Here is a 15,268-nt window from a genome sequence, read left to right as displayed (position 1 = left end):
TTTTTAAGCTCGATTGACTCGTTAGAATTGGCACCTTGTCATAAAGAAGCCTGTTTTTGCAATTTTCTTCGCTTTTGACTTTTACTAAACGAATTGTTTATTGACTTGTACTATCGGTAAAGCACGCGTGAGGGATCCCGTTAAGGTACACAGAGAGGCAAGGCAAGATCTGGCTTCAGTCAACTTCACTGCTCCTCAGCAGTGCTCAGCAGAATGCTGATCACACGGATATGGCCTAAAGTAGTGTGAGTATCCCCTACCTTCTCCTCTTGACTGGCGCAGTATGTATGTACTCACTACTCAGTAGCCACTTCACACTCATAGGGGCTTACGACTTTGTGTGCTTGCCCTCCCTGTTCAACTGTTTCTGTTGCGCAAAAAAGGCCATTTCTGGCAACTCTGGAGGAGCGGCCTGCGGCGAGAGCTTACCGCATTGTCACAGATTGTCACCAGTCACCACATAACCTTAGTCTGGCCCAATCTGACTCAATCTGACTGAATCTGATTAGTACATATATACCAGTACATACTACATATCTATTCTTTACGGTCTGGTTAGTTGTGTGTATTATATTACATGCAGTTACACCATAATTAATAATAATACTCCAGTTCCTTCTTATTTCGATTCTCTATTCTCCAAATTTTATATACAACTAAAAAAACTGAACAAAAATGGTGGTTGATAGAGAATTACAAAACGCTAAAGAGAACGTTTTAGAACTTATGAAACAAAAACAAAATATTGAGAATGAAATTAATACTTTAAAAGCGATTTTGGACACTGTAAGTGTAATATGATATATGCTATGCACAATTCTTTCTTTTCTTCATAAATTTATCAAGATGTATAAAATATTTTATCTGTATTTTTAGAATAATGTTGGTATGGAAGAGCCATTAATCGATTCAGAAGGCTATCCCAGAAATGATATTGATGTATATCATATAAGACACAGTAGGCATAAAATTATATGTCTAACAAATGACCACAAAGCATTAATGATGAAAATAGAGGAAGGATTGCACCAAGTTCATTCTTTATTAGGAAAACATGATACCAATACTATTGAAGAAGTAAACGCTAGTACGAGCAGAACTGATGATGAGATTCAGTTGGAAGCATTCCTTAGAATTGATCTGGTGTCACCAGATTCGCCAGCTGCAATAGCAGTAATTACAAAAGTTGTTTACTTTGAATGTCTTATTTTCTTATTAAAACTATAGATATTCAACTTTTTTTAAATAGGGACTTCAGGAAGAAGATCTTATACTACAATTTGGTACAATAAATTATAGAAATTTCTGCAGCCTGAAGGATTTTTGTAGCTTGGTCGAGAATAGCAGATATAAGGATGTTCATATTAAAATAAGACGTCGATCTGAAATAATTGATCTACGTCTTACCCCTCGTCCTTGGGATGGTAATGGTCTCTTAGGATGCCATATTATTCCATTGGAGACAATTGAAAGATAAATGTGTTAGAGGAAACCCGTATTTTATGATAATATTTAATTTTAATTTTAAGCATATTTTTATGAAAAATAAATTGTCTATTATAATTCATTACTAAAGCTGACAACAATTTGAACTATGATCTTTTATTTCCAATTGTTAAAATGTCATGTTCAAAGAATTGTGAGCGATTAGCATGAGTTAGGACCTATTTTACATAGGCCAAATTTATATCTTACCGGTACATTTCGGTACCATATAATGATAAATACATATCAATATATAGGTCGTTTTTGACCCTTACCGGTAACGAAGATTTTCATTGAAGTTATAGAATACTAGGTCCTGAAAACCACCAAGATCTAATCAAAATCGGGTTAGAGTTTACGTTTCACCATTCATCAATCGAAATCCTTAGAATCGGAGTCTGGAAAAATACGTCGCTTTCTTTTTTCTAGAAATTTCAATTAAATCTCAGTTTGATGATTTAGTTAAGTAGAGTTTATGTAATTTAAGCCATATACAAAAATGAGTCGCTTCAGATTCAATTAAAGTATAAAAGGAAGGTACGTTTAATCAGTAAAAAGATAAAGACAAAAGAAGATTTCGTACTTGAAATCTTCAATTATGTGTAATATACGTTACGTAACGAATTTATGCGGTATTTGACTCGAAAGCTTTGTACCGTTGTGAATACTACTGTAGATATCTTGACTTTATACTTTTTAAGCTTGTTATGTTTCCTTTAATATAAACATATGTATTTATGTAAATATTAATGCAAGGCATTTGTTTATTTGCAACGTTTGAATTAGATACAACAAAATGATACAAGATGCAATAAATATTTTTAAGCGTAGTAATAACATATATCGCTCAGCGGCTGCAATAACGGCACAACTCAAAAATGCACAAATTTGAGAAAACCCTCTCTAACGATATTATCTGATAAAAGCTACCATTATGTCTTAATATCATAAAATGTAAAAAATTGCGTTGCGCTGCTATTGTAAGAAGTGATCAGTATAATGGTACGACATATTAAAATTGTTAGACAGGGTTTACTCAAATTTGTATATTTTTAAGTTGTTCCGTTATTGCAGTCGGAGAGCGATGTGGAGTGTACTAATTACAGAAGTTTCAAATTAGAAATAGGCAACATCCTGCTTGATAATTAAATAAATTATGATGAAATATTGATTGTTTGAATCCTAATACAAAAGAAAATATTTCACTTTAATATTTGTGCATCGGAGATCATTTTATCATAATATATGCATTAAAGGAAAAGAACAACTTTCGCACTGTATTTTATATGAAACGTAATAATGAAATATAAACGGTTAGTCTGACATCATCTGACATCTTCTAGTTTAAAACTAAAGTCTCTTAATTTATTGCCTCAGAGAACTCAGATAAGAGCTGATATTTTTAGGGTGAACTGAGGGGAACCTGATGAGAGTGATGAGATGAGACCTGGCCAGACCATCACCGACCACGAACCACCAAGCAAGGTTAACTGAAGTTAACCCAACTCAGGGGCTGGACACTCAAGCCTCGAAGGCTCGAATTATTTGTACCGAAGGCAATTCTTAGCCAACTAAAAAAAGTTAAAATTGAGGAAAATACAGTATTTAAGTTGGTAGCAGTGCTTGATGCGTTGGGTGAAAAATGGTCACGTTAGGTTAGTAAGGACGATATCTTGTTACTTGACTATAGCATAATTCACTATAGGAATATTACCAAATTTCGTTTAATTTAGTTGTATTAAACGTAATGAATAAAATTATTTGAGACAAAATGGTATCTATAATGAAAAGTAAAAAATATAATTAAAGTAACAAAATAATTAAAAATCCAATGCTTTTAGTTTGATGCGATAATATGGTGAAAGCAGCCAGCTTTAATGAAAACTGAATACCAAAATATTATAAGAACCGAAAATCGTTTAAATGAATTGCAACTAACTATTCTACATATCATAAATTTATTTAAATGATTACAATAAAAGAATATATAAAATATTTTAAAGGTTGTCCTTTAATGTTATTACTCCGATTAAACGTTCTAATTGAAACATGGGGCATTCCTCATCAAATCACGGAGCTCAGAAACAAACTACTTTTTATTTTCTTGAAAATTGTTTACTGTGTAGAACTTTTTGATATAAACTTCAGTGTAAATTTGTAGAATTTTTCATTAATTCTAAAAAAACTTGTGAATTGTTGAAAATTCAACGCTTTAACGATTCCGAGATTTTAAATGTTTATATTTAAAAGAAGAAGTAAGATATTTCAATGTTCGGCATGCCAATTTCCTCATCTTGAATTGAATTTTATTTGTAAAAAAATATGAAATAATAATTTCCCTATTATCTATTTATTTTACATCGAATCAAAGTAAAATTTTTAGTTTTTCAAAGTGAACATCATTTTTCATTTTTTTTTTAAATTCTCAAATAAAAAACAATTTTTAAGGCCAATATAATCATGGAACAATCTTCGGTTCTTTTGTTTACGTCAAAATAAGAAGAAAATATTTTTTTTGTAGGGTGATGATTTGTAATTAAAAGATATATGATACTTTCTTCTTCATTTTAAGCATAACAAAAGAACCGAAAATTGTTCCATAGTCGCATTGGCATTAAGAATCGTGTTTTTATCATAGCAATTTTGATTGATATATCTAAGTATGTAAAACAGACATCGCTATGAACACAATATTTTTTTAAACGTCTAATCAAGTACTATTTGGAAAAATATAGAGTTGCGCAGCATAATTAATGCTGGTAACATTGTAGATTAATCAACATACCCAAACACATTTTTTTTACATCTGAAAATTTTAATATCTTGAAAAGTGCAGATGATGTAATAATTTTAGAACCAAATTTGGATTCAGCGAGAAAATTTACATAAAATTATACTTCGAAGTCTCAAACAACTTTTAAAATCCCTAATTTTGTTGTCCTGTGTAATTATATGTATTTTATTACCCATCTATAATTTAAAAAAATAGAAACTCTTCAATAGCAAAGAAGGCTATGCTTGAGGGGCAACTCCGCTTGACGGAACTGCTTAGTTTTTAAATAAATAAAATGTATACAAATTACGAAAAAAAAGTCCGAAAGCACAAAAAACTCTTTTCATTGTTTTATACACCTTTTACACTAATCACGATTACAAATGATATACGATCGTGCAATGAATTAAGCCGTATGCCGGTTACAATGTTTGTTACGCACTTTCGCATTCAATTGGCGAATCATTCCACATTTCGTATATATTATCGTTTAGCACGAGTTACGTCATTTTTCCAAACAGCCGAGCTGTCGAACCATTTGTATTCGTTTAGAATCGGGCCTTATGTCTTTTGCGAGCAGCCAGGTTGCGGAATCACTCGTATTCGTTTAAGACCGGGCCTTATAACTTTACAAAAAACCGCGCTGCGGTATGATCAAAAGTTTAAAGCTTCAAGGGGAACCGAGCTCGCTTATTACTTCGATATTTCAATTATCGGTAGGTAATTCGTCTTTTCAATCGGGTTAAGGTGCTCGGGGACGTCTTGATTGAAGGGCTATTACCAAGAAGATATCTGCTTTCGGCATATGTTTCAGGGAATTGACTCTTGTAGTGTAACGAAAACCAATTCTTGCCAATGATTTATAATCGATTACTACGCCACTAATATCGATTACCTGAAAAAAAGCCGGGATTCGATCTGTTACCATGTAAAGATCGAACAGAAACTTTATCGCACTTTGAAAAAATTCACTGAGCAATTTTACTCTAGAAAGAAGTAGATATTCTTAAAATTTTAGAAGATTCCTTGGAATAATTGTAATAGCGCGACTAAGTCAAATTTCAAATATGTCTCCGTTTTACTATTAAAGTTTTGTCAAAATAATCTTTTATATACAATTCTAAGAACGTTTGTTTCTTTCTAACAAAAACTCAATCAGTGAATTCTGCCAAAGTGCAATATAGGCTCCCTTTTTTGTAATTACTGATAGGAATAAAAAATAATTATTTATATTCAACTTTTTTTTTAAATCGGAAAAATATGCCTTTACGTACTTTAAGTAGATTAAAAGCAGAGGTAATTTGGTTCTTATGAAAATTTATATTCCTCCATTTATAGGAAATTTGTTGGAATTACATTTTTGCCACTCGATGCATCCTTTCAATCATTAGTATATTATACAGGGTGTATCAGCAATGATGCATTTAATTTTAACAACGTATTCTTGGGACTAAACTAAGACAAACAGTCCTATACTATAAGGTCTGGAAAAGCATCATTGCTGAGATGAATCAATTTTAAACCGATAAATCAGGGATTTGATTCAACGGAAAAATTACTTTCATTTCACTTTCGTTGACAGTTCCCCTTTAAAAAACAAAAGAAGTTTGTACTTCTCTGCCGATCCGTATACACACACGCACGCAACTACGCCGATTATTAATATTACCTCCTAATGTCCTACATTTCTGATCCTGTTGTTGATGAAATTCATTTTCTGCCTATTTTTAAAAGGATCCTCGACAGCATCCATTTCATAATTGAAAAGTCTAAAGAATAATACGGCGTTATTTGTAGATTAATTTCAAGGCGTTTTATCTTTGCGGTGACACGACATATGAACTGTTCTAAGGTAGTCAAGAATTAAGTATTATATTAATAAAGCTATAATAAGAAATTTTTTTTTCTGTTTTTAAAAATCTTACTGTTTTATCAGATAGAGCAGTTTGCTGTGTGCATCATTGGAAGATCAAAATGACTCGGTAATAGATTTTCAAGTAAGGCCATAGTCTTCTCTGGAAATTTCAATCTAAATTGAGAGGTTGAGGGATCCCTTTAAGAATAAATAAGCCTTTTTTCATTTTCTGAAGAGACAAGCCAAAAAATTAAAAATAATTTTTTGTTAATGCTGTAGATTATTATTCAGTCTTTGCACGCTCTTAGGTATAAAAAGATTTCAAAGATAAATTAGTATATGCATATGTTTTTCTCTTCACTTTATTACGATTTGCTTGGTGAATTGTAAAATATTTCTCTTTGGTGACCATATCAACTTATAGTCACTATAAACTAGAATCTGATCTAGCAATTGGCTAATTTTATTGGCTAGTCCATTTAGGCAGACACTATGCAAAAAGGCAAAAACTGTGGACAATCTACGACATAAAGAAAAAATTATTTTTAATTTTGTGGCTTGTCCCTTCATAAAATGAAAAAATGGCTAATTCGTTTTTAAAGGGATCTCTCAAGTTCTCCACTCTCTTAGATTGAAATTTCTTGTGGACTATGGCCTTACTTGAGAATCCATTTTCGAGTCATTTTGATCTTACAATGATGCAGCAAACTGTTCTATCTGATAAAACATTGAGACCTCCAAAAACAGAAAAACATACAATTTCTTATAATAGCTTTTATAATAAAATACTTATATTTTGACTACCTTAGAGCAGTTCATATACCGCGCCACCGAAAAGATAAAGCGACTTAAAAATTAATCTACGAATAACGCCGTATTATTCTCCAGATTTTTCAACCAAATGGGTGCTATCGAGGATCGTTTTAAAAATAGGCAGAAAATGAATTTCATCAGCATCAGGATCAGGAATGTAAAACATTAGGAGATAATATTAATAATCGGCGTAGTTGCGTGCGTGTGTGTATATGCGTGTACGACAATACTGATCGGCGGAGAAGTACAAATTTCTTTTTTTTTGAAGGGGAACTGTCAACGAAAGTGAAATGAAAGTAATTTTTCCGTTGAATCAAATCCCTGATTTATCGGTTTAAAATTGATTTATCTCAGCAATGATGCTTTTCCGGACCTTATAGTACAGGACTTTTCGACTTAGTTTATGCTCAAGAATATATGGTTAAAATTAAAAGCATCATTGCTGATACACCCTGTATATTGACTCGAAGATGGTAAGTACTTCCTGACGCTATATTGTACCTGGAATATTTATTTTATACTTCGAATTGGTATTATGCTTTTCCGTTAGCTTTCGAAATATTTAGGGGAGAGTTGGGCAAAATGATCACTCGGGGTAAAATGATCCCTGAGGGTTTTATAGAAACTATTGATACTATTCGTTTAAACATTAATCAATATTAAAATATAAACTTCTAAGTACACAATAATATAATATTGTAATGTCTATTTTTAATACGTAAAAAATTGTTAGCGGCATTTATGTTTTTCATCATTTTTCTGTAAGATAAGCGATTTTTGAATCATATAGGAAATAAATGTGGGGATACTTTTCAAATCGCAAAATTGGGTAAATCGTAATAGGTATTAACTTTTATTTCCTCTTAAAATTAATTTAAAATCGGCTTTGGTAAAATTTTAAGATTCTATGATAGATGGGCAGCTCATTTTGGGCAAAACGATCCCAGTGGATTCATTTGTAAGAAGCAGCCGGTGCTCAAAAAGTAGTAACGATGATGACAAAGAATGTATTTTTCATACAACAAACAGTTTAAAAACGAGACTTATTGAGAAGATTGGATCCAGTGTACTTTTTTCACGCTTTTTGCGCTTTAAGCGATTATTATACTTGAATAACACGTTTTCTTTTCATAAAATTCAGAATGTTAGCACTAAAATATGCTTTCTACTTTTTTATAGAAAGTATTATAGCTTTTGTCTATCGTATCTATAAATATAAATTCATTATTTTAAATTATTCGGCATGGGATCATTTTGCCCCACTCTCACCTACAAGTTAATTTTTGTCTATTTTTCACCCTTCGATGGCGATATTTTCAATAATTTTGCGTGTTGAACGTCAAACATATAACAAAAATTATATATAGGTGGTAGCTAATAAATGATAAATATAAGAAATAAAATATTTTTTCTCATAAATTGTTATAAATTTAAAAAATGTATTCTATTTGATTTTTTTATATTCAATATAATTGTTTAAATTTTCTGTAACATTAATTTTTAATGTATATATTGTGACGCGGTTTTTGGAGTCTCCCCGTCCCAATGTGTTAGTTCGAAACGGAATTCGGTAACGAGAGGGGAACATAATAAATCCACCGACTCTCCCTCCTTTCACCCCCCACGATTTATTGTAATTATCTAAGATTGTGTCGAGCCAGCACTTCGAGTGCCAGAAATGGATGTTGTTCCGTATACTAAGAAGAAAGGGGAAAGACATGTATGTAGAATGAATGAGCAGGATAGTAGACGGCGGCTCGCGGTTCTAGGTGCGGGGGTGGATAAGTAGTAGTATGGGACATAGAATAGGCATCAGCAACGGATGACCACAATGACGAGAAGAGGAATTTAGGAGAAAAAAAACCTTGAGCGAAAGGCCCCCCAGTACCCACTCCCATCCGAAAAGATACGACGGAAAGATCTACGAGAAGATTCTACCAGCCAAGAACCCATCCTGAAAACATGGGCTTTTCAATTGGTAGGCGGCCCCACACCTGTCGCCGCTAGAAGAGTGGTATGATAATCAGCCAATAATTGGGCCGCGGAAAAAGGACCCGCGAATGACTAGATTAGATCGATCCGATCCCGGAATAAGTAGGAGCGGAGTGGGGAAGAATCAAGTGGGGAATGAGACTATTGAGAGCAGGAGAGTAGTTCTCTTCGATTGGAGACAGGGAGCGGAGCGGATGGCTCAGGAGATCGAGCAGGATCGTCCAGGATCCGAGATGGAGAGCCAGTCCGAGGTGTAGGAGTTCGGCGGAGGAGGAAAGGAGACGTCCGAGGATTGTACCAGGCCACCGATAGATGAAAAGGTCGGTAGCTGCGAGGAGTTGGGTGTTCGAGCCGACCAAAGGATTCCTCCGGACCGAGTTTGAGTAAGGTAGGGTGGTGTAATTTTCGGATGTACTCCGCATGGCGAGGCTAGCTGGGTGAACTGGCCCAGGAGGGGGGAGGTGTTCCGGTTCACTCTCGATACGGGGCTCCCCGTCATGTTCCCCACATCTTTCCCGAGAGTGACCTCTCCGACGAGGAATTGTCCCTTATGGAGAATCACTCGGGTGTGTGGGTGAGAGTAATCGGGAGTTGGCGAGAGGGTGTAGAGGTCCCCTCGTCTCAGGGCCGTCGAGATGACTCGGGACACCACTCCCCAGGTATTCCCCAGCCGAAAGGTGTAGGTAGAATAATTCTCCCGTGGGAAGGAATCGTGCCTTTTCCGTTTAGATGGGGGAGAAGGAGGACCGTCGGTTGGTCAATAGTGGAGAGCGCGAGCCGGTCATCTCGATTTCAACCCGGTTCGGGATGTCCGATCGGAGAGGAGGGTAGGGAGTCGGTGCCTCGGCGCTGCCAAAGTTTGGAGTCGGTTGGGGTATTGGCTGACCTTGTCGCGAACCTCTCTCCGAGCATCTCTTCTTGGCGGGGCCCCTCTGAACGGTACAATTAGGGGGTGAGTGCCTAGGGCCTCCCCTGCGATTCGAGATGATCTGGCTCGTCGAGAAAGCCTCCTACGGGACGTGGCTGATTATAATATGGGACGACTCATTCCCCGAGATCGGGAGTTTCTCGTCATGCGGAGGGACGCAGGAGAAATAGATTCATGAAGAATCCCCGCTCCTTTGACCCGCGAGCCTATGTACGACTGTATGTATGTTTGTGTGTATGACGGTGTATGTGCGAAGGTGAGAAAGAGAGTGATTATACTGAGAATGGTATTTAGAAGACTGATTATGGGGAAAATTGGCGATAAGAATAAATCGTATGACCCCAGTATTATCTAGTGCTTATTTCGTTTAAATGCGCAAGTACCTAGTCCTGTGGTTGTCTCATCCTTCTAACCCTGCCCCTCTACCAAAGACAATATCCTGACTAGCTGGAGATGGAAGAATGTCGAAGTGAATTTCTGGATGGTTTGATCATGAAATCTGATCTGGCGCCCAACACTCCTACTTTAATGAGGAGCACTATTCTTCCCTGTACCGGGACGATTATAGCCATCGGAAATCATACTTGACAATTTTATATAATGGGAAGACAGAAGGACTCGTTATAATATATAAATATCTTAGAAGACTGGGTCCGATAAGACTGATAGATTATTATTAAACTTTACCTAAATTGACCGTAATTAATAAGAATTAATCAAATAGCTTAATCAAATTATTGAATGATTTGATACTATAGTAAAAAAATATATCAAAGAATGCCTGAAAAAACAAGAGTAAACAAAAATATTATTCAAATGGGCATCAAATTCTAAAGAAGCGCAATAACGCCATCTACGCAGTGCTGCCAATTATATTGCTCAGGATTTTAGGTTGGCTAAAGATTGCCTTCGAGCCTAGGGTGACAAATAAGAAAGGGTGGGGGTAGCTGAGTGTCCTACCTCTGACCCAACTTACCCAGCCCAGAGTTATGTATATGTATAAAGAGGTATAGTTCCTGTCACATAAACTATACCACTTTAACCCTGGTTTAATTTAACCTGGCTTGGTCGGATTGACATTAAATAGAGAAAATAAGTACATATATAACAGTAACAATTTGCTAGAAATAGTTTTCAGCAAACTTTATATGTTGATGTAATAAATTATTATTTGTTTTGCCTTATATTACAATTTTTTCTAACTAAAATAAGTATTATTTAGGTTTGCTCAAAACAATGCATTTCTTTTATAAAAGAAAGTAGAAAATATATTTTAAGCAAGGCAAAATATTTATATATACATATGGATTCTGATTGTTTGCCTACAGTATGTATTCAAAACTATATAGACTTTTATTTTTATATTAAAGTTCTTTTTAATGTTTAATTTGTAGATTTTATTTTACTGTTAAACCTACTAATAATTTGTTATATATATGTTTAGATTTTCACGAATTTAACAATGGTCATTTGACCTGCTAAATCAATAGTTATATATCATTTGTAATGGTAAGTCTAAAATTAAAAATTATACTTACACTATAATTATATATATAGTGATTATTTATTTAAATAATAGGCCAATTTTACAGGCTAGCTTAATAGGTTTGATACCCAGTATGATCATAAATCCCAGCAATATTCAATCAAAGAATTACATTGAGAATAACACATCCTTAAAACACCTTGAGCGTAGAGGACAGATTGATTTAATAGAAATGCAAGTAGATCATGACATTTCTAGATACAAATATTTCTTTGTGTACAAAGACTTAGATTCAAGCTTTGTAGTGCTTAGAGCTGTACATAACAATAATGAATTTGAAATAGCATCAAAGTTATTAGATATTCTGATTATAATTGGAGTACCACAAGTTTTACAAAGTGTCAATGGTTCTAAATTTGCTAAGTCAATAGTTCACCAGTTGCGCAACCTGTGGAAAGACATTGCAATAATGCATGAAGAGATGAATCCTATATCAAAAAATAATGTAGATTTTAAAGATACACTTCAAAAATGGATAAAGAACAACCCTTCTGAAAATTGGCACAGAGGGCTAAAATTTTTACAAGTTTTACACAACTCTACTTTCTGTACTCAAAGTGGTAAAACTCCTTACAATTTATTACTTAAAAAGAATGTTAATATCTGTGTTTATAAAAGAAACCAAGACTGGACTGCAGAAAAGACTGATTCATTAGAAGAGCACAAAAAAATTAATAATGATTCAGAACTAAAAGTAGAGCATATGTGCGAATCTCCTTTAAAAAATGATATAAATTGTGAACTAGTACTTGATGTTGTAAGTATATTACTCCTTTTTTTTAAAAATGCGACCCTTACTAAATATACTTCTCTTTATAGAGCACGGGTGATTATTCTAGTGATTGTAATAAAAATGAATCTACAGAAGAAAATAATGGTAATGATTTCAATTTTATTAATGTAGTCAATGAATTAACTTCTAATATCAATCATACAATGTATAAGGGTGAAAAAAAATTAAATACAGAATTTGCAGATCAAATTATTCCTTCTTTAAAGTGTAAAGTTTGTAATAAGGAATATATAAAACAAGGTCATTTGAAAAATCACCTGAAGACACATAGTAAAAATAATGTAAAATTTGAATGCACATTATGCTACAAATCTTTCCAAGTACTAACTTTGTATGAAAAACATATGCACCAATCTCACAAAGAGAAAAGATCTTTGAGAAACAATTGTTTATTGAAGCAAGATACAGTGCAAAACCCAAACAAAATGCTGCAGTATTGTGGACTTCAAAATCAAAGGCAGCAAGGGATAGAAGAGTCACCAAAACATATTACAGCATATGAAGAATGTAACAACCAAAGTGTTGAAATCATGGCTGAATCTTCAAGTAGGAGTAAGAAAGAGTCGAAGAATGGAGCGAGTAAAGATCGTCGAAGACGAAACGACAATCCAACATTGGTGTGTTCATTTTGCAAGCAAAAGTTTCATTTTCCCAGTGTATTGAAAAGGCATATGAGATCCCATACGAATGAACGTCCATACGTTTGTGACATCTGTAACAAAAGTTTCAAGCAATTGGGGCATCTTAGTCAGCATTCATTAACTCACAAGGACTACCGCTCCTTCCAATGCGCGGCATGTGGAGTAAAATTTGAATCTCTGGATAATCTGAAGCTTCACACTCAGTCACATAAAGACGATTGTTTACTAAAGACTAAGGAGGTTTATCGTTTATTCGAGTGTGACGACTGCAAAAAGGTATTCACAACAAAAAGTGTTTTGGAACGGCATATATTTACACATACGCACGAGCGCCAATTTGGTTGTAAGGTATGTGGCAAGAGATTTAAGCAAGCCGGACACGTAAAGTCTCATATGTTGGTTCATACTGGCGAGCGTAAATTTGAGTGTAAGATTTGCTCAAAAAAATTCAGCTTATCAAATTCCCTAAAAAAGCATATGTATGTACATAACGGTGAGAAGCCTTACCAATGTGATATTTGTGGTGCGCGTTTTCTTGAAAAAAGAAATCTGAATGGTCACTTGATGACACATACGAACGAAAGACCTTTCTCCTGTAAGATTTGTGGTAAGCGGTACACATTAGCCGATACTTTGCGGCGTCATATCAGTGCGTCCCATGAGGATGGCCGCACTTATCAATGCGAGATTTGTGCAAAGATGTTCAAGCAGCTCGCTCATCTTTCCGTTCACAAGAAGGTACACAATGACGAGCGGCCCTTCCAGTGTCATCTTTGCGCTAAGAATTTCAAACATAAAAACGTACTTAAGTCTCACTTGGCGATTCACGCAAACATCAGGCCTTTCGAGTGCGACGTGTGTAAATCGAAATTTGTCAGAAAAACCAATCTTCAAACGCACATCGCTTCGGCTCACATGAACGAAAGACCATATACCTGCACCATTTGCGGTAAACGTTTCAAACAAATTAGTCATTTAAATGGCCATGTTGTTGTTCACAGCAACTCCATGCCGTATCAATGCGATTATTGCGATCGACGCTGCAATCGGCTAGACAACTTGAAAAAACATATGAGGCTTCACACAAAAAATAAACAATAGCTTGATCATCCTTATTAACCCCTTAACGCGTACAAACGTATTAATACGAGCGCGCAAAACCGGCCAAAATGTGCAGATCCTTATACAGGGTGTAACACCAATGTTTTTAATTTTAACCACATATTCTTGGGACCAAACTAAATAGAACAGTCCTACACTATAAGGTCCGGAAAAGCATCATTACTGAGATAAATCAATTTTAAACCGATAAATCAGGGCTTTGATTCAACGGAAAAATTACTTTACTTTCACTTTCGTTAACAGTTCCCCTTGAAAAAACAAAAGAAGTTTATACTTCTCCGTCGTCGTTCCGTATTATCGTACACGCATACACACACTCACGCAACTACGCCGATTAATAATATTACCTTCTAATGTCTTACATTCCTGATCCTGGTGCTAATGAAATCTATTTTCTACCTATTCTGAAAAGGATCCTCAATAGCATCCATTTAGTTGAAAAGTCTGGAGAATAATACGGCGTTATTCGTAGATTAATTTTCAAGTCGTTTTAAATATACAGTCGGCGTCGCAATTTATGTCGCTAAAATGTTCACATTCGAATATATCCGGACATTGAAAAATTTAGGTAAAATTAAATATTTTTCAGTTTTTTTCTTCGTCTCCTCCTTCCCCTTCAAAATAGTAATTGGAAATTGAAAAAAATTACGATGGGTACAAAATTCGATCTGCAATGCGATTCAATATTCACTATAGTTGTTTATCCACTATAATTATTTATCCACTATTTTTATTGAATTTTTAATAATTTTTGCATTTTTTTTAAATTATTTATTGAAATTAAGGTCCAAATATGTATTTTCTTAAAGAAAAAAAATTGATTTTTTTTGGTCGGTTTTTTTTAAATTGTGCGTTAAAGGGTTATTAATAAAATTCAATGTTACTTGTATATTTTTTTTACACTATACAAAACATCATTGCTGTTACACCTGTGTGCGATCTACTGTATCAGCTTCGTCTCTCTATCAATTATTATATATTTCGTTCAATCGATTGTACATAATGTATGTTAATGCTGATCATATAAATATGATCATTATTTGTAATGATGAATGCCATGTAAAGGTATAGTTTTTACTATAAATGTATTCCAATTCTTGAGTGCAATATGTTGCAATTATAGAGATTATAATTGTATTTTGATGTATAACGGGTAAGAATGCGGAAACAATCTATTTTAATTATATCATTATTTTGAAAACTGAGAAAATATTGTTTATTTGCAAGTGTGGATGTACATACACTTCCTTCCGTTCCATTTTTTTTATCGGTTCGGCATCAGTCCACTCACTCAAGTCCAGTTGAATGATCTTCATATCA

General features: G+C 34.3%; 2 protein-coding genes across 3 annotated transcripts; both read left to right on the top strand.

Annotated features, from left to right (window-relative positions):
• Positions 1–122: 122 nt before the first annotated feature.
• On the top strand, positions 123–2,235 carry LOC136776242 (26S proteasome non-ATPase regulatory subunit 9). The gene is made up of 4 exons (XM_066731633.1): positions 123–245; positions 325–786; positions 877–1,173; positions 1,250–2,235. Exons 2-4 carry the CDS (start codon positions 676–678, stop codon positions 1,475–1,477), a joined length of 636 nt encoding a protein of 211 aa, XP_066587730.1. The 5' UTR covers positions 123–245; positions 325–675; the 3' UTR covers positions 1,478–2,235.
• An 8,582-nt stretch (positions 2,236–10,817) lies between these two features.
• Positions 10,818–15,116, top strand: LOC136776442 (zinc finger protein 708-like). Of its 2 annotated transcripts, none has more exons than XM_066731973.1 (4): positions 10,818–11,173; positions 11,291–11,355; positions 11,439–12,149; positions 12,212–15,116. In XM_066731973.1, the coding sequence occupies exons 2-4, from the start codon at positions 11,353–11,355 to the stop codon at positions 13,925–13,927; spliced, it is 2,430 nt and encodes an 809-aa protein (XP_066588070.1). In that variant the 5' UTR covers positions 10,818–11,173; positions 11,291–11,352; the 3' UTR covers positions 13,928–15,116. The 2 variants fall into 2 exon arrangements, with proteins under 2 accessions (XP_066588070.1, XP_066588071.1); XM_066731974.1 differs by having other exon boundaries at positions 11,426–12,149.
• Positions 15,117–15,268: the final 152 nt, after the last annotated feature.

Source organism: Prorops nasuta, unplaced genomic scaffold (assembly GCF_024137725.1).
Source record: "Prorops nasuta isolate Cenicafe-Biocafe unplaced genomic scaffold, Cenicafe_Pnas_1.2 PNAS00009, whole genome shotgun sequence".
NCBI classification, from domain to species: Eukaryota; Metazoa; Arthropoda; class Insecta; order Hymenoptera; family Bethylidae; genus Prorops; species Prorops nasuta.
The sequence above is the reverse complement of the archived record's forward strand: the minus strand, read 5'-3'. Positions and strand labels throughout refer to the sequence as shown.